The sequence below is a fragment of the Sciurus carolinensis genome, chromosome 1, assembly GCF_902686445.1.
Source record: "Sciurus carolinensis chromosome 1, mSciCar1.2, whole genome shotgun sequence".
NCBI classification, from domain to species: domain Eukaryota; kingdom Metazoa; phylum Chordata; class Mammalia; order Rodentia; family Sciuridae; genus Sciurus; species Sciurus carolinensis.
In genome coordinates, this window is record NC_062213.1 from 68,611,801 (window position 1) to 68,632,326 (window position 20,526).

Here is a 20,526-nt window from a genome sequence, read left to right on the forward strand (position 1 = left end):
TTAGTTTTGTATAACTCTGTGATTTGAGTATTCGTGTGTGTGTGTGTGTGTGTGTGTGTGTGTGAGAGAGAGAGAGAGAGAGAGAGAGAGAGAGAGAGAGAGAGAAAGAGAGAGAGAGAAAAGCTTATGGTCTATGGATATCAATGTTTTCCTATTTATACTCCCATTTAGATCCCTTTATCTTTCCACTTTTAAATATCATTGTTTTGAGTATCAGGTGGTGTTACAATTTTTTCACCAATCATGATGTACAACTAAGAGAACTCATGAAGAGAATAGTCTTTTGTATTTACCCATATTTCTGCATTGTTCTTTCTTCCTAATAATGTAAGCTTATCATTTCGTTTCTTTTGAAGACCTTCATTAAACCATTCTGTAAGAGTAGATCTGCATGTGACAAATTCAGATTTCCTTTATCTGAGAATTTCTTTATTTATCCTTGATTCCTGCGATATGGTTTCACCAGATTCTGAAGTTGTAGTTGACAGTTCTTTTCTTTTAGCACTTGAAAAATGCCTTTGACTTCTGTTGCTTCAGATGAGAAATATGCTGTGATTCAAACTGGTGTTACCCAATAGGTAATGTGTCATTTCTCTCTGGATGCTTCTCAGGTTTTTTTCTTTGTTTCTAGTTTTCAGAAGTTTAAATTATATTGGGTTTGTTATAAGTTTCTTTGGACATATCCTATTAGAATTCACTCACCTTCTTGAATCCTAAGTTTATATCATTTGATCTAAGTTTATATATTTTGCCAAATTGGGGAAAACTTTGGCCACCAATTCTTTGAGTAGTCAGTCTTTCAGTTTCATTCTTTTTCTCCTCTCCATCTAGGATGTCAATTTTATAAACATTGAAACCTTATTATTGTCCCACAGCTTCCTGATACTGTCTCCCATTTGTTTTCTCTCTGTTGTTCAGTTTGGGTAAATTCTATTGGTCTGTCCTCAATCTCACTGATTCTGTCCTCTATCATCTCCATTCTACCATTAAGCTCATCCAGTTAGTATTATTACCTCTGTTATTTCTTAATTTTATAAATCCAACTGGATCTTTTTAAAAATCTTCTATTTATATAACAAAATTTTCTATATTTTTACTTATTTCAAGAAAATTTGCAATTGCTTGTTGAATCTTTTTTTATGATGATTGACTTGAAATATTCATTAGACAATTCCATTATATCTTATGTCAGTATGATAGTCATATGATTGCCTTTCTCATTTGAGTTGTGATTTTCTTTGTTTTTTTTTTTTAAATGATGAGTAATTTTGATTGCATCTGGATATTTCAGATATTATGTTAGGAGACTTTGGGTTCTATTTAAATTTTTATTTATTTATTTGCCCTGCTTGAGTTTTGCACACAGGTGCTAGCCCACTTTTGTGGGTGGTTCCAAGGACAACCTAATTTTTGGAGACTTTATGTGCCATTGTGGTCTCCATCATCTGTATCCTACCTCTGAGGCTGCCACACCCCTTGTTGAGGAGGTGAAAGGAATTTCACTAAGTTGGGTGTTTTAAAGTGAAGGGAGTCCCAGCCTACAGGGACAAAAAGCACTTCCTGGGCTGGATGCCTATTGCAGTGGGCTTCCCCTTCCAAATGTTCTCTGTCAAGTGGGGTCTCTGCGTGGGACTCAGGCTGGTGAGAAAGGAAAGCACTTCCCCTGGTCTATTATCGTTAGGGGGTAACTTCAGGTGGCATCTCTTGCTATGTCTGCAGGGATCATCTAGCAGTAATGGCAGGACTGAATGCTTTCTGTTGCTAGACTGGATGTTGGGAAAAAGCGGACCTGGGTTACCTCCTGATGGGTGGGGTATGGTGGAGTCATAAGATTCTTCACGGCTGTGTGTTCCTTTGCTCCTGAGGTCCCTAATCAATTTGCCTTTCTCTTTCTGCCTTTCAGACTTTCCTTTTGATTATCTATTGTGTTATTTCCAAGGATTTTAGTCATGCTTAGCAGGGAGAGACATGTCTATGCATTCTTGCCCAGACTGGAAGTTCTCTATATATGCTCTTATGGGAATAAGATCTCTAAGGGTCCACAAGGAAGTGATAATACTGTTCCCCCTCAGGAAGTGACCTAGAGGATTAAGAGGTAGATGGGAGACTTTTTTTTTTTTTTGTATATCTGTGTATACACTTAATCAAGTGAATATATTACCTATTCAAAAATAAAAATAAAGTGTAAAAAAAGAAGCCTCTTAACTCAATTGTTTTTAAGAGAACAACTAAAGATTATATCAGAGGGCAAGCAGCATATGGATTCAACAGTTGGTAACTCTATTAAATTTCATTGACTTTTAATTTCACTATGCTGTCACTACTTTGATCCAGATCTCTGAATGTAAGAATAATATCCTCAGTGGATTTGCTGCTTGCTCATACATTTTGAATAACTTTCAGAATACAAATGTGTAATTTAGATAGAAGTAGATGCTTTCGGCAGCATACTAGTACCCTAATCAGCTGAAAAAATAATATTTGTATGACATTAAAACAAAATTAATAGGAAGACACTGGTTACATGAAAATACTTCTTTATGTTGTAATTATTAAACTTGCAAACAACTCGGCATAATTAATGCCTTAATTAGGATATGACCTGAAATTTTAGCTTCCAAAATTAATAAAGGCAATTAAAAGTCTCATTCGTAAAGTAAAATGAGTTTTAAGAATTACAAGGTAGTTGGACAAGACTTTTTTATCCTCATTTGGGGGACATTTTTGTAGGTATTGAACCTACATTGCAATTTCCCTGATACCCATGCCCAAGCCCTGGCACAATAGCTCAGCCTGAAGCCTTAAGAGTTAAGTTTAGTGACCTTCAGACAAGAATGTCCACCAATAGGGGCTGGACCATTCCCAGAATGCTCCTTCTAGATACCACTAGGACAAAATGAAACAACAAAGACTATTCTCTTGATTAATTAGAAGACTGATATTGACTTTCAGATTCTACCAGTTTCACAGAACTATTTGGGTTCAAATGATAATTTTCACTGCTATCATTTATTCTTCAATACAAGCTTCTTGAAGGTATTTTAGTTTACCATGTGGTGAAGCATAATACAAGGCCAAAGAACTTTCCATTAGTAGATAACAATGGAAAATTTAATAAATATTGGTGGGCCTGTGATTTGGAAAAAAATAAACCTGGACTCCTACCCTCATTCCAAAATAAACTCCAGATGGATCAAAAATGTAGTGTAAAAGCAAAAATTATAAATGTACTAGAAGAAAATAGGAAGAAATATTGTAATTGGGAGAGACTTTTTAACCATGACAGATAAAACAAAAAACCATAAAGGAAATGACTAACAAATTTGGCTATTCAAAATGTTTAAACTTCTATAACATTAAAAAATCCTTAAGTTTTAAAAATTCAACTCAAAACCAAATGAAGAATAAATGTCCCTATAAATGTCTAACTTTATTCCCAAATAAATAATTGGAAATATGCATCATGATTGGTGCACAAGGATATAAAATATAGGGTAAAATTAAAAGAACTTACAATTTAAATAATAGCTCATAAAATGATTAAGTGAATTAGAGAATAACATAGACTGCAGGAGAACAGGGTGAAGGAGGAGGGGAGGGAAAGGAACTACCGGTGCTGAAATAGGGCAAATTATGTTCTGTGCATGTATGATCATGTCAAAATGAACCCCATTATTATGTATAACAATACTGCACTAATACAACTTTAACAATCATAATATCTAATAACAGCTTCATAATATTTTCACTGAAAGGCCTATAAAAAGATAGTTGGAGAATATAGATGAATTCAATTTAATTTTTAAGTGTCCTATCTAGACAGAAAAAAGGCAAAGGAAATAAAATCAATAATTATTATTTCTATGATAGAATTATGTATAAATGCTATTGCTTTCATTTTTGGTAATTTGCAAATTTTCTACAATAAGCATATTAATTTTGTACTCATTTTTATTGCCTAGAGCATTAAATAAAAGAATATTTCTATTTTCTTAAAAGTAGCTAACTTAGAACTAGATAAGATATGAAAAATCAAAACTGAGGCCTTGAATAGTATAGCCTACAATAGAGCAACTTTAACAAATTCCCTTTTATTTAAAAAAAAAAAAAATCCCTCTACCAAATCTAGTCATGCTATATCACATAGGTTAAATTGCAGTTATTTGTTGTAGTTGGTTCTCCTCTCTCTCTAATTCTTGCTGTCCTTTCCTAAGACCTGGTATCACCAGATAGTTCTTTTTTGAAATCATTATCATGCCTGTTTATTCTATGTTGCAGAGCAGGCACCATGGGGTCCAAAATTCAGATTACCTGGTCTTGGCAAGAAGTTTATGTCTTTAATTAGAGCCACATACTAGTCACAAAATTACTATCACTAGCGGCACAAGAAATGTCACCATTGAACTTCCTCTGTACCTGTAGGTTTTCTTAATTTCTTCATTTGATGCTCCCTTATGCAAACCAAGAATTTCATATAGAGCTTCTCCAGTTGTCGACAAAGTCCGTTGTCTTTGGTTAGGTATGTTACATGCCATATTCTCAAGCTGCAAAACCAAAGAGGGAAAAATAGTTATGAAGGTCATGCTCACTGGATCTCTCTCTCTCTAAAAGGGAAGACAGTTTATTCTTAACCTTTTGTGAACTGACAATCTGAAGTATGCCTGTGTGCTAGCTGCAAAAGGAGGGGAGAAAAGTGTTAAGAAAGTCAAAGAGGAGGTCAGGGTGTCATAAAATATAGTCTTGTCTACATGGTTATATAGAAGCAAAATATTACCTAAATACCTAGCTAATTCAGAAGTGTCAAGAATCAATTCTCACAGATTAGGCAAATGCAGGTGTTTTGTTTTGCAATGTTTGGGTAGAATTTGCATAACTACTTCTTTTTTGTGTGTGTATTTTCCAAACTTATCCAGCGATGGGAAAACATCTTTCTTTTTATTCCAACTTGATTGGCCTAGCCATTAATCAAGAGCTTGAAGAAAAAAAGCAAAACTTTTTAAGTACCAGGAAGAAATTCCTGCCTCCTCTGGGACCTATGTTAAAACTTCTCTGGAGCTGGAGCTATGGAATCCCAGAGCTTTAGCACCCCCACCCCACAATGCTCCTTGGTTCTGTACCTGAGTTTGCTCCTTTCCCTATGGTCTATCCAGAAAGGGTTGGGCTATCAGGTCCCAAGGAGTCATTTGTCTGCCGCACCATGACTCTGGGGGATTCAGGAAGTAAGCACACCTAGGCAGGGGGATTTGGCATTTCTGTATTCTCCACATGATGTTCAGGGTATGGCTCAGTGGCAGACTGCTTGCCCAGTATGTGGCAAGGCCCTGGCTTCAATTCCCATCATAGAAATAAAAACACAGGATGTATTCACCATTTAACTTCTCTGAGCATTAATGTCTTCACCTGTAATGTAAAGATATTAAAGTTCCCCAAATAACAATATCTTAAGGGTTTAGAAATAACACATACAGTGTATCCAGGACACAGTAACCTCAAGGAAAAAGGCAACTACTTTTATTAAAGGCAAACACAGTGTGCCATCCACAGTGCTCTGTAGTCAACCCTCTAGGGTAGAATATTGGTCTTGCCATTTCCTGCTCCACATGCTTTCTCATCTGTAAATTGGAGATCTGTAAATTGGAAAATGTTCCTTAAACTCATGGAGCTATTGCAACAATTAAATGAGTTAATATATATTTTAAAGTAGAACAGTGTACATATCAGCATAAAGCACAAAGCTAAAACCCTTTAGCAAACAACCCAGTCCCCATCAACAAATGAACAGGTGAACAAAATGTGGTGTATACAAGAATGGATTATAATTGAGCCATGAAAAGAAATGGAACTCTAACACATACTACAACATGGACAAACCTTGAAAATATTATTCTAAATGAAATAAGTCAGTCACAAAATGATAAATATTGTTTGATTCTATTCATCTGAGGTACCCAGAACAGGCAAATTCTTAGAGACAAACAGTAGAATAAAGACACCAGGGGCTGGGGGAGTGGGAAATGGGAAGTTGTTGCTTACTAGGTGCAGGGTTTCTGTTTGGAAAGATGAAAATTTCTGGAAATAATTGGTGGTGATGTTTAGATAATTAGGTCAATGTACTTAATACCATTGAATTACAAGCTTAAAATGGTTAAAAGGGTAAATTTTGTTATGTATATTTGTTATGGGTTGGATGTGAAGTATCCACCAAAAGCTCATGTGAGATAATGCAAGAAGGTTTAGAGGAGAAAGGATTGGTTTATGAAAGCCTTAACCCAATCAGTGAATTAAATCACCTGATGAGATTAATTGAATGGTAACTGAAGACAGGTGGAATGTGGTTGGAGGAATGGGACATGGGGTCGTGGCTTTGGGGTTTATATTTGTATTTGGCAAGTGGAGTTCTTGCTCTCTCTCTGCTTCCTGACCATCATGTGAGCCACTTTCCTCTGCCACACTCTTCTGCCATGATGATCTGCCTCACCTTGAACCCCAAGGAATGGACTCTGCTCTCTATGGACTGAGACCTCTGAAACTGTGAGCCTCTAAATAAACTTTTCCCCCTCTACAATTGTTCTGGTAGGATCTTTTAGTCATAGTGGCAAAAAAAGCTGACTAAAATAATTATTTTACCACAAAAGCAAAATAGAAAAACAACAAATAAAAACTACTGAAGACTGCAAGGTCATCTGACCAAAGTTCTTTGAAAATCATTGTCCGTGTCTTGGCTTTGGGCCTTGTGCAGCAACTGCTATAAGAGAGAAGGGATGTAAATGAATCAATATACTAGAACTAAGGAGATGGCGTCAGGCTTTTGAGTCACTCGTGAGCAGCACAGGAATCCCTGGTTGACAGTGGTGCTTCAGAAGAGCTGGGCATGCACATCCCGGTGGTGGGTAGGCCCAATTAGAGCAAACCTCCCAGCCCTGCTCCCACTAGGTTCATGATCACATCAACACGGGCAAGGTAGAGGCCACAGGATATCACCTGGTGGGTCAGGTGGTCTTAGAGTCCTCCAAGATCCCACAATGGTATAACAAGTGCTGGTGGTCTTAAGGAAGTCAATTAAGGAGAACAATATCAAGAACTTCAGAAGTATTTGTGAGCCTTCAGCTTCTTTCAGGTTGAAAAGGAAGGTAACTGAAAAGGGAGTTGAACCCCAGGCAAAACCCTACAGCCCCAAAGACTTTGAGGACAGAACTAGCCTGCCCACGGGTGCAACTGTGCAAGGTGAAGGGTTCGCCATGTGGTATGGCACATTGCCCCCTCCCATAAAAGTCACGAAACCCTGGTTCACACAAGGGCAGAGAAGGAACCCTGATTCTACCCACCACACTACAAAACCAAACAGACAAGCTCACTGACTGGCAACCACTCAGTAATTGGCTGTACTTATTTCACCTCTGCTCAGCCTTACTTTTCTCACCCATTCTCATCTAAATTTTCCTAGGGAGTAAGTAATTCAAAGCTTGGGTCTATGTCATCCTAACCCCATAGCTCAGTCCTCTCTTGGAACTACAGCCTTGTTCACTATTCACAACTGAAGGAAAAATTGCCTGAGTAAACTGATGCCTTCCTACTTCCTTCCCAGTCACCTCTCCTCTGCCATCACCACACACACACACACACACACACACACACACTTACTTTCAGGATACTGATAATTTTTCTGCTCCACATATCCACCTGATATTTCCCAATAATGTAGGTAGCCTACAGTTTTCTCTACAAGTCACACTACATGTTATGAATTAATAGGATTTGGAGTATAAGGGCTTCTGTGTGGCTTGGTGGGCAAGCAAAGGCCCCGATTCATCCTGCTAGCTCCTTTGACTGGGATTCCAAGATCTTGCTGGGAGGCAAGATCCCCAAAGTCATTGGTTTCTAATACTAAGAGCATATCAACAAATCCCAGTTCTGGGTATAACTACAAAGGAAATAAAATCAGTTTGTCAAAGAAATATCTGCACTCTCATGTTCATTGCAGCACTATCCACAAGAAGAAGATATGGAATCAACCTAAGTATCTCTCAGTGGATGATTGGAATAAGAAGATGTGGTATATAAATACATAATAGAATACTATCCAGTTTTTTTTTTTTTTTTTTTTTTTTTTTTTTTTTTTTTTTTTTTTTTTTGGTACTGGGGAGATTGAACCCAGGGGTGCTTAACCACTGAGTCACACCCCCAGTCCCCCCTTTTTTTTTAGTTTTCAATGAACCTTTATTTATATTTATTTATTTATTTACATGCAGTGCTGAGAATTGAACGCAGTGCCTCACACATGCTAGTGAGCGCTCTATCACTGAGCCACATCCTCAGACCTTTGTATATTTTATTAGAGACAGAATCTTGGTGAGTTGCTTAGGGCCTTGCTAAGTTGCTGAGGCTGACTGAATTTGCGATTCTCCTGCCTCAGCTTCCCAAGCTGCTGGGATTACAGGTGTATGCACCACAACCAGCTCAATTCATTTTTACAAAGAAATAATCTTGTCATTTGCAAAAGCATGGATAAGCCTGGAAGACATTATACCAAATGAAATAAACCAGACACAGAATAACCACCACATGATTTCATTTACACTAGAGTGGGGGCGTGGATCAGAGAGATGATGGGCAGAGGGTATAAAATTTTAGTTAGGAAGGATAAGTTTAAGAAATCTATTATACGACATGGTGACTAGAGTTGATAATCATGTATTATATTTTAAAAAATTGCCGAGAGTAGATTTTAAGTGAGAGACAACTTCACAGAAAAGGCGAAATCTGAGCTTCCAATAATACTACCATTTGTCTCTGTAGAACTTGGTATGTCTTTTTCTATTTTGGTCTTTACAGCCAGGCCTAACTTTGGACCCATATGGATGTGGAACCTAGTGACTCTCTTGTTCATCTATTTGCATAAACAAGGATGAAAGAGGACTTCTCAGTTTGGAGTCTGAAAGATAAGGGAGGATCTAGCTTAGAGAGAGGATGAGGGGAGTCTAGACCAGACAATGGCCACTGGCCCCTTCCCCGGCCAAGAACATGCTTTTGAGCTTCTCTGGGGAGAGAGGCTAAAGACTGAAGAGTTGTTTTCATGTTAAAGGATGAAGGGAACAAAAGTTTGGAACTCCAAAACCTCATCACAGAGTCAGCACCCAGGCAGGATCAGGTCAGCATTTTCCAACCAAGGAAGCAGAGAGGATGTGGCAGAGTAGTCAGGGGACACGCTGATCCTCCCTCTAGTCTGCTGAGAAGGGATAGTGTCAGATGGCTCAGAGTCACTTCTGAAAACATTTGCATCGTTCCTGGGGATGCTTAGAAATATTTGGGATCATTGGAAGCTTCAGAATTCCAATGTGAGAAAGACTTAGTACCCACAAGGGGCAGAAAGAATGAGGGTGGGAGGCAGGGAGGGGCTTACAGTTGGATAGGATTAAGGAAATAATGATCCGTATGTATAATATGTCAAAATACACTCCACTGTCATGCATATCTAAAAAGAACATACAAGAAAAATTTTTAAATGATCCAAATAAAAAATGGGGACTAATGCTAATAACAATAATGGGGGTAAAGGGTGAACGAGGGTGGGGGTGGAATGAAAACCGGTGAGACCATATTTATCCCCATAGTTCATGGGCATGGGAACAGTGGAGTTTTCATGCCCAACAAAGTTATTGCCAATCATGTGTCTCTCTTTAAAACCATCTCTGAGCTCCTTAGGGGCTGTAACTCTATTTTTGTATTAATCTGCAAAACCCCCAGTGGCAAACGGTCTTAACGTTAGTATACTGCATGAAAAGGAAGGTGAACAGGGAACAAGCACTTACTGAGCACCATCTATGTGTCATATCACTTAATCCTGATATCAACACTTGAGGGCATCAAGGAAGGGACCCCCAGCCCAGGAGTTCAGAGAAACAAGATTGCTTTCTGAGAGTTGAACAGAGAAGTCACTGCCTAATGGATCAGGGAAGAGCTGTCTTACATTTTAGAGAGATGAATGTCTGGAAAAATGGTTGGAAGCTGATAAATGTAACATGCAGTTATCAGGTTTCTCTTGTGTTGTTATTCAAAAGAGTGATTAGATGTGAACAGGAAGAGAAAAGCAAATGTAGAGGCAAATGCTGGCAAGGCCATCTAAGCACAACTGAGGGGAGGAGCCCAAGGATTCAGGTCCCACTGGCCACCCAGCACCTTCCTCCTCATGTTCTTAAATATTTACTCATCAAGCCACCTTTGATTTTGATCTTGTAAGAACCCAGAAACCACTCTGGACACGGGAACTCACATAAGAGGGTTTATTAAGCAGACAGAGTGTCTCCCTGCAGGGTAAGAGAGAAAATGAGAGGAAAAAAGAGAGAGAGCACGCACAAGAAAAGCGAGGAGGAGAGAGAAAGAAAGTGAGAAGAGAGAGAAAATGGTGGGGAGCTATCCTTAAGCAGTCAAATTCCATGGGCTAATGGGACCAATAACAGAGAAGGATACTTGCAAGTTGACTGATGAACCAATAGCTAGCTAGGATGTTCACAGACTGACATGAAGTTGGGAGGCGGGGAAATGACTGCAGCATAAAGGGCGAGGGAGCAGCTTTACATTATTTTACAGGTCTGGTATCCCATGTAGGTCTTTCTCAGGTCATATCATTGAGTTCTTAGTGCTGGCCCACGTGACAATTGCATCTTACCATTCCAATGTTGATTTGCCTTTCCCTGAAGTCTGCCCTTGCCCTTTCCCTTCATAAAAATGATAAATTAACACCTAGAGTTTATGCATTATCCTGGAACACACAGAGGGAGTCTGGCCTTCAGCAGGCCTGCTCTCTGGGACTGCCCAAGTCACCTGGCCTAAAGAGTCTTACTGTTTCAGTCACAGTAAGTTCAGGATATGACCATTACTACCACCTTATGCAGGCTTTTTTTTTTTTTTTTTTTTTTTCAGTACTGGGAATCAAACCCAGGGCCTTATGCATGCCAGGCAAGCATTCTACTACCGAGACACATTCCCAGCCCTATGCAGGTTCTTAGAAAAAAACTACCTAATAGCCCCCAAAAGGTAATAAGCATTTGATTTGCCCCTATGTATTGCTCTCGAATTTTAAAACTGAGGAAATTGAGTCTAACTGAAGTAAAATAATTTGCTCGGATTTACACAGGGAACTCTTGACTTCAGATCTGCTTGATTCTAAAGCCCAAGTTCTTGCTAGTGTGCCATATTGAGTAATACTCAATGTCTTTACAATTCACAAATCATTTTCCACAACCAATATTTCATTTAATCCTCACAAGAACTCTGAATAGTGATGACACTAAACCAGAGCAGCCCTGTACTGTTTCAGTCTCCAGGTCATAAGGGCCCCCCCCCCCCGCCCCCCCGCTGCTGTGTCTGAGGTGAGAGGGCACATGAGGGTACAGTGGGATCTAAGGACTACAGTGCAAGTTTCCTCCCTGAGCACAGTCACTGGACTTTAATGCAGACAAAAAGAGAGTTCCCAGAGGAGAGTTAGGAAAGAGAATAGTTAAGAGTAGAAGAATGCCTGGGTTACACAAAAATTTTGAAACTTCTGCTAGGAGTGCAGTTTGTAAGTCACTTCCTGGCCACTGGGTCAAAACTGCCTGAAGTATCTCCAAAGAGCTTTGTGACAACTCTCGAGACTATGGTGACATATTGACCGTAGCTCGGAGGCCTTCTAGTCTATGCTAAACCTGTTCCTGTCACTTATGAAAATAACACACTCCTGTCAACTTATGAAAAGAGCATACTCTTCCCTCTCCATTCCAAAATTTTGGATTTTTATTTATCTTCCCTTTTGACTAGGGGGTGATGGGAAGATGTATATTAGATTTGGCATTATTACACCTGTGAGCAAAATTGTCAAGCCATTAGCATTCACCCTTTCAAGAAGACACTGAGGTTCCTAGAGATTAGAATGCCTGGACCTGATCCAGGATCTTTTCCAAATGTGATTAAGGCAGACCAGGGAGCCTGTCAAAGTCTTCTGGAACTAGGAGGAGCACCAGCATATAGCTGCTCACCATTTGGAAGCCTGCCTCCTTCAAAATCATCCCAGGTATGGAACAAGGGAGATGGTCTCAGTTGGGGGCTACACCTTAGCACTTCCAGAGAACAGTTCTGGAAGCATCTGGAAGCATCCTGGGGCTCATGCTTCCCTGCCCCAGGCCCATGCTTATGCACACTCTTCCCAATGAAAAAAAAAAAAAAAGGAAGATTTCACTTCTTAGTTTCATACACAGAAACTAACAAAATGGTAGGGTAACAAGTCATTTCTTTGATGATATTTTTCAAATCATCACTTCACTTAAAAATCTAATTACATGCCAGGCATGGTGGCACACACCTGAAATCCCAGTGGTTTGGGAGGCTGAGGCAGGGAATCACAAGTTGAAGGCCAGCCTTAGCAATTTAGTGAGGCCCTAAGCAACTTATTAAGACCTGTCTCAAAATAAAAAATACAAAGGGCTGAGAATGTGGCTCAGCGGTTGAGTGCCCCTGGGTTCAATCCCTGGTACCTTGCCTCAAATCTAATCACATTATAATTCATTCCTGCTAAGTGAAGTCCAGTGGCTATCTGTTGCTTTAGGACATGAATTTATCAATACTTACAATGAGTGGTATGGAGCACTTATTGTATTTATGGTTTATTTTGCCCTATTCCCCAAAGATTTCCTTTTAGACAGATAATATCTCTTAATTAAGGTTCTTTTAAAAAGTCCATTTGCATTGTATTGGAACTTAAGAAAAAGATAGTTGATCAATAGTTGGCTGATTGTATGGACTACAACAAAAAGGAAAAGACTGCAAAGATGCTTTATGCATCAAGCAGTGATAATATGCTTTTTGTGCTTCTTTGTTGAGCTAGAAGTCAGACTCCTTATATATAATTGATTTACATGACATTTGGCTTCAGATTCAGTAGAATAGTGTGTTCAAATGCTTAAAGTATGAAAATAAAGATCTTATGCCCTGAGAACATACTAACTACAGAGTAGTAGTCAAAACATCTTATAAAAATGCTTCCTAAATAATCTTAAATAAATCATGGAGCCATAATTATATTTAATTCCTTATATAAAATACCCTTGATTAATTCTTTTTCTGTAGTCTTTTGAATTCTAATATTCTTATGCAAAATTCAAGTCTTTATTACTTATTTATAGTCTTTCATCTACAAGCCATCCAATGGAGGGGGGGGGAATGTTGTCATGCAAAGTCATTAAGTAATTTAATTTTAATCATCCAGCACATGTACTTTATCTTCTGAGCCTAAATTACCCTTTAGCTGAATTATAATACCATTAATATCACAATTTCTTAAAGCATTAGCCACTATATAATCACTACTGAGCTCTATGCTGCTCCCCTATTTCTAGATAATAGTTATATATAATTGAAAGAAGGTATAGCACCTTGTTGGTGACAGGCTTTGACCCAAAATAAAATGTATTTTAAAAATTCTAATTCTGGGGAACCTAAGAGGGCTATTACACATTTTTATGTTGAAATAAAATTTTCCCTTCAAAGCAAAAGAAGCTTCACCTATATCTATTATGTGAATTTTGAAAAATGAGAAAACTATGCATTTCTTGCCAGGGTCCCTTTATGATGGAGAACATGAATGTGGGCAGGAGCTATAAACTCATTAAACACAGCAAACATACTTGTCACTGAGGACACCAGCATGCATTACCATTTCATTGTTACTTCTCTAATTCTTTTATAGGAATCTATTTAGTGGAGCAAAATCCCCATAATCCAAATAATTTGTCTTAAAGCTAAATGCATCCAAAATGTTAATCTGGTGTTAACTCTCCCTAGCATGATTACATATATGCAATTTGAAAAAAAAAATTTTCTTGCAATTGCTCTAGTATGTATATAAACAGCACTGAAGATGAGGCAATTTGGAATTGTTACAAATAACCCACCATACCTGTTCCTATGACTCCAATTCTGTTCTCCAACAGGAACGACTTGTTTTCAAAGTAGGTGTGTGGAGAAATAAAAGAAGGCAACCACGAAAAGAGCTGTTCCATACCTGTTCCACTGTTTAGAGCAAACGGCTGCTCCTTTCCATCATTCCCAAGCAGGAGTCGAGCAGGTCAGTGGAGTCAGGTTACTTTTCGGTAGCTACTCTATCAGCCAATAGGTTATCCCTCTGGAAACCATAACAAAGAGAGAATAAAACATGCATGACCACACAGTTTGGTATTACAAGACATCTAGTGATACCAAAATATACACTACATACTTTTCATTCTTTGTCAGTCAGCACCTGACTCAACCAACTGTATGTGGAACTGCCCCAGAGTGTTCAACAGGACTTTCCATTAAGAAAACATGCTAATCTCTTGACCTGTAGAGTTAGTTCTTTGAAATTTTATTTACTTATTTATTTATTTATTTAGTTAGTTAGTTTTGGTCTAAGGCTACTAGTCAGTTGACTTATAATTGCTGGAAAGACCATGCAACATTCAGAAGGGGAAAATACAAAATTGCTCACTATATTAATCCAAGCATTTTCGTATTAGTATATTGTACCCTAATCATCTTCAGAGGGCTTGGAGTCATAGTAGTTGAATCACTTGTTAAAAACAATGTCCAAACTGCCATGTAAAAAAGTCACAAGAGAAAACAGTTCCTATGATTTTTTTAAGATCTTACTGACTGAAAGTCTTAAATAAGATGGGTGCTACTTCTGAATGTGGCTCCTGGGTCTGTAGGTGGAGCTTGTGTAAGGCCTAGCAGATAGGTGGCAAGGCCTAAGGCTCTAGTATGTGAACACTACAGAACACTTTCGCCTCTAGAGGGCACTGGTTTTTCAGATACCAAGGAATATAGGAACTTTTCTTATAGATCTTGATCACCAACCAGTCTAGGAAGCAGTCCACCATCAGGAATGGGGAGGGGTAGACTAATGAGACTTAAATGCTCAAGTTCCAGCATCAATTTAGCTTAAGGACTGTATCTTTTAATGAAATGAAAATAGTTGCTATATTGATAAAGTGATATTACAGATAGCTTTTATTAAAATTACATTTTATGAGCTAGGCATGGTGGTGCATGCCTGTAATCCCAGCTTCTCAGGAGGCCAAAGTAGGAGTATCCCAAGTGTGAGACCAGCCTCAGCAACTTAGACCCTATCTCAAAGTAAAATTAAAAAAAAAAAAAAAATGGGGATGTAGCTCAGTGCTTGCCTAGCATGTACAAGACCCTGGATTCAATCCCCAGTACCAGAAAAAAATATTATTATTTGTGTTTTTCAAATTCAGTTTAATATCAAATATTTTAATAAAATCTATTATTTTTGCACAATTCATTCACTCTCTTTAAACCACTAATTTTTAAAAGTATTACATAAGCCATTAGCTTTTTAAAAAATTAAGTATTGCAAAACTCTTGAGTAAAGTGAAACTTATAGCTGTGTTTCAAGGAGAAATCATAGTTTCTAATTCACCTGTTCATTCAACAATTAATCATCTACTGGAGCCAGATAGTGGACTGAGTTCTAGCTATATACTGATAAACAAAAACAAACACAGGGACTGTGTTTGTGGGTCATAGAGACAACAGTCCTCCAAAAGATACAGAGAGTAATCAGTCGCTCAAGGAAGTATAAAAGTGAGATCTTGGAGAGATGCTATAAAAAATATATATTTATGTAGTAAACATATATATTTATTAAATATACAATTATATATTTATTATAATATTTATGTAATAAATACATAATTTATTATATACACATGTATATATATCAGTGAACAGAAGAAGATCTGACAAAACTTCTCAGAACAAAAACAGCCAAGATCTGAACATAACTAAATGAAGAGGTTGATGATAGAAAGAAATATATTCCAGGCAGGTACAAAAGAGTGTTGAAAGCCCTTGGTGCTTAAACTAGAGAAATAAAAAGGACACTGACATGTGCTGCCATATATGGGATGTTAGTATGGGCCTATACTTAGATGGTTTCTGATACATCGTCCAACAATACAGTGGAGATCATTTTCCATTTAGCCAGGTGAGATGTTTTAGAAGGTGAGTTTCAAATAATATTTGTAAAAGCAAGTGATTCAAGAAAAGCACGTGAACAACTTCTTGATATCATGTGCACTACATGTAAAAGTGTTGTGAGATGAACCATTCACACTTTGAAGAGGAGAACTCAGAAGATCTTCCCTCATTGAACTAAAGGGGCCCCTCTGTGAGGTGGAAAATTGAACTGAGAACCAAAGCAGTGGTGGGAAGGAGTTAAATGCTAATCTTCCTTGTTTCATTAATGGACTCTTGACCATTCCCTTAGGGACTCTTTTTTTTTTTTTTTAATTTTTACATTTTGTCTTTATTGAGTTAAAATCTGACCTTCGTTTATTGGGATTTACATGGAAATTCTGAAGGCCACAGTTTGGCCTTTTTAATGTACAAGTGAAATATATCATTAACAGCCATTGCTTTGGATTGGAATTATGCCAGCTCAAAATCTCATGTTACTGCAGTCCTGACTGAAAGGTCTACGTTGGACATTACACCTAAGAGACCTCATAGGCCATCATCCTCATTAGTTTTCAGACTTGTCACAATTAATTTCTTTATTTTCGTAATCATTGTGTTAGAAGACATTGTCTATCAAACTAGAGTTTATTAATGAATCATTTTCTCATTTTTATTGAAGTGTCACAAAAAGTGTTATCAGTGCAAACCTCTGATCAATACATGCAATTCTGAAAAATAACCAATATTAACAATCCAAGATTGATACCAGTTTATATGCCTCTGTCAATTGTCAGATATGATTAGGGTATTATAAGAAATGACTAGTACATTAGCATAGAATCTGCAATGGTACCAGATGAATTATTTGAACTTTTAACCAAAACAACCAAATACATGAGCATTAGGGTACAGAGTCTTTACATTTTATACCTCAACAGGCTCAAACACCACTCATTTTGAACATGGGTTGTGCCATAATACATAACATCAATAAATAAATCCTAATCCAAAGACTGTCTAACCAAATGATTAAAGGCATTATTGCTACCACTGTTACAATTTTTATTACCTTTTACATCTACATAACATTATTATTATTAAATGGAACTCATGCCATTACTTTATAAATTTCAAAGAAATACATAAACTGGTCAAGATGCATTGCGTTGAGTGAATTTAGAAACTGTAGAATAATTCTGGTGATTCTTCTGTAAAATTTACTGCTTAAATGTTTCAGGAGAACAAATCAGTTAATTCCTATTATGTTTTATAATTTTCAAGGTTAAAATGTATTTTTTAAGGAGAAGTTAAAAAGTGGGTGAAATTTTTTAAATTTGTTTTTATTGGTGCATTATGATTATACATAACAGTGGGATTCATTATGCCACATTCATACATGCATGTGACATAATCGATCAGTCTCATTCCCCAGTAACTTCTTTCCCTTCCCTTCTCCCTCCCTCCATTTTCTTGCTCTACTAATCTTCTTGTCATTATTATTTTCTACTAATGCATTATAATTATAAATGGTATTCATTGTAGTATATTTGTATGGACATAACATAATTTGATAGATTTCATGTCCAAGTACTTCCCATACCTTCCCCTCTCCCTCCATCTTTTTCTTTTCTTTTTTTTCTGGTATGGGGGATTGAACTTGGGTACTCGATCACTGAGCCACATCCCCACCCTATTTTGTATTTCATTTAGAGACAGGGTCTCACTGAGTTGCTTAGTGCCTTGCTTTTGCTGAGGCCGGCTTTGAACTAGCGATCTTCTGCCTTAGCCTCCCAAGCTGCTGGGATTACAGGCATGTGCCACCGTGCCCAGCCTTCCTCCATCTTGATCCCCTTCCTCTACTTTATTGGTCTCCCTACTATTTCCATGAGAAGGGGATGAAATTTTAATGCGCCCACATCTATAAATACATAGAAAGCATAGAACCATAGAGGAATAAGGGAGAAAAACTAGATTGGAAGTCTCTCTAGAATCATTTAGAAAGATTTTAAGAATTTTGATGCATGGGGCCCACTCAGATTATCCTAAAACATAATCTAGTTATGTTTTATCCTAAAACATAATCTAGGTTCAGGCATTTTTAAAAGACTCCTTGGGAGGGTTTAAAGGGTTCTTGGGTTGAAAGCTGTTATTGACCCCACAGCAGAGAGATTTGATGCAGAGGGTTGTTCCGTTAAGTAATGTGGAAACACCTGCTGACCAGGCAGCTCTCTGGAGGAATTTTCCATTTCTGGGTTTCTGAAGAAAACACTTACTAAAGATAATGGCATCTGTATGATTAGACACAAAATAAAATTTGTTTTTACCTAGTTTAACTCAGGAAGGAGCATCCAAAAATAACACTCCTGTCTCGGGTTTTTGACAAATCCTCTGCATAACTTTAATAAAATACATTTTTTAATCTTAAAATACACTTTTTATCTTCCAGACCTTTTATCAAATGTCTACTATCATGTGCCAAGCATTATACTAGGAATGTTTATCTGCAGATTGTTTTCTAGGGTTAATTTGGGCACTTGTTAAGAAGTTCCTCTTTCCTTGCCTCTCCAAATCAGAACCAAGTACTCTGCTTTAAGGATTTGCATGTGATCTGGGTGGATTTCATCGTAACTCCATTATTCATCAACAGGTTGAATGAATTATACGACAAATGGAAAGTGTTCCCCTGTTATCATGTACTACAAGGCACTGTACTGGGTGAGGACCCAGAGGTGGTGGCAATGGTGACGATGATGGTGATGGTGGTGGTAATGGCCATGATGATGACAGTAACTATCACTTTAACTGGATTATTTCATTTAAGCCCTACAAAAGCATAAAGTGACAACATGATACAATTTCTTTTTCTTTAAACCCCAAGTTGTTTCAAAATGGTATTACAATTTTACTGACTTCACAATACTATTGACAAAGACTCTCCTTGACTGAAGATTGGAAAGATTTTTTCTTTAGACCTCCATCCCCTGGTTTCTGTCTGTGTCTGGCCTGTGCTACCCAGTTGTAGGAAGAGCTGTGCTGTCAGTTTAGAGAGACTCTCCCTCCTAACTCAATCTCTGACAACCCTCAATATCTCATCAAATTCCTCATCTCCCACCCTTGGTATTCAATCACCCTGACCTGCCTTCAACAAGAATTTTATGAGGTCTTTTAAACCAGACTCCTCCCTATCCCTGGTGTTTATGTTTAGCAGTTTTCCATCTACTGACCCCAATTCCGTTTGGGGGCTATAAATCTTGACTGGTTCATACTGGATTCAGAATGGAGCCCAGTTCTATGCTGGAGTTCTCTTTTCTCCTATTGCAACAGTTCCTGAATAAAAACTACTTATTCTACTAAAGTTGGTGCTTTTGTATCCTCATTTATAAAGGAGGAATATAAGATGGGAGAGGTTAAGAGAATTGCCCAGGGTTGCCAGTCATTGAACAATGAACTCAGACTTGGAAACCAGAATGGCTGATTCTATACTAAAACTCATTTAAGAGTTTTGCTTCAAGAGCTTAAAATTCCAAGGGACTTCTGCCTGCTGTTATTTCTTTGCTTACCAATCTGTGACTGAGACAGGTGGTATATATGTTAAAACTCAAAAGTAAAAATGGAGTAATGTCTTTAAAGAAGGAATGACCAATAAGTGTGTTCACTAATGAGGTCCAACTTGAAGCTCTGGTGTCAAGGACAATATCTATTTGGTTAAGTAAAGCTCTAAGTCTGAGAAATGTGTTACTGAAAACATTAAAAATATTGACTGAGTTTTGTCCCCTTCTAGAAAACATACTATGTATTTTACATGTATGAAATTTAAACACCTTGTCACTCACTTAAGGTCAACAATTGCCGTTATAAACAAAGAAGGCTTCAGATCCAACAGATGTGTTTGACAAACTTTCTGTAAACAGAACCTTGATCTGTGAGATTTTGTCAATAGCTTCTTCCCTGTTCACATTAACTCAAAGATGTCTCTTATGTTACTCAACTAAAAAAGAAGGCAAAAATAAGGAAGGTTATTTCTTAGGACAAAAATATCTTTTAATAGGGTTTCAGTTACAAATATAGTTCTGAGTGTGGTCAAGCAGTCTACAAAGTCAAGAGCACACAGAAACAAAACATGGTGGGTTCCAATTCTATTGTGTGGTAGTTTAATAGGACAGTCATGAAGATACATCTTCACATCTTAAATGTAATTGAGCCCCCTTCAAATGTATGCTCACCCAGCCCAGGTAACAGACCTATGTTTAAAAGAGGAGGAAATACTAAGTTTCCCTCTTGAGATTTACACTGCACTTATATCATACCTAAGTCTTTTACAATTTATATATATTATCTGACACTCATTCTCATTCAATAAAGAAATAACCCATCAGGTTATCTTGTGACTTCTCCCAAGAATGAACATCAAGATTGAGGCACTAAAAGCTGGAACTAAAATCTGCTACCAAATTATCCTTCCATGTTAAATTTTTTTAAAAAGCCTGAATAAAGCAAGAGTATCTAAATGACAAAGGGAGTCCCCCTCCTTAT

General features: G+C 37.6%; 1 protein-coding gene across 2 annotated transcripts in view; it reads right to left on the reverse strand.

Moving 5' to 3' along the window:
• Dnajc5b (DnaJ heat shock protein family (Hsp40) member C5 beta) overlaps positions 1-20,526 on the reverse strand; it is a 212,686-nt gene that overhangs the window by 33,754 nt on the left and 158,406 nt on the right. The window contains exons 5-6 of one of the 2 annotated variants that reach the window (XM_047540824.1): positions 14,036-14,155; positions 4,417-4,544 (exon numbers count right to left, since the gene is read on the reverse strand). In XM_047540824.1, the coding sequence (XP_047396780.1) occupies positions 4,417-4,535 (119 nt within the window). In that variant the 5' untranslated portion in view covers positions 4,536-4,544; positions 14,036-14,155. The other variant, XM_047540834.1, reaches the window with a different exon arrangement.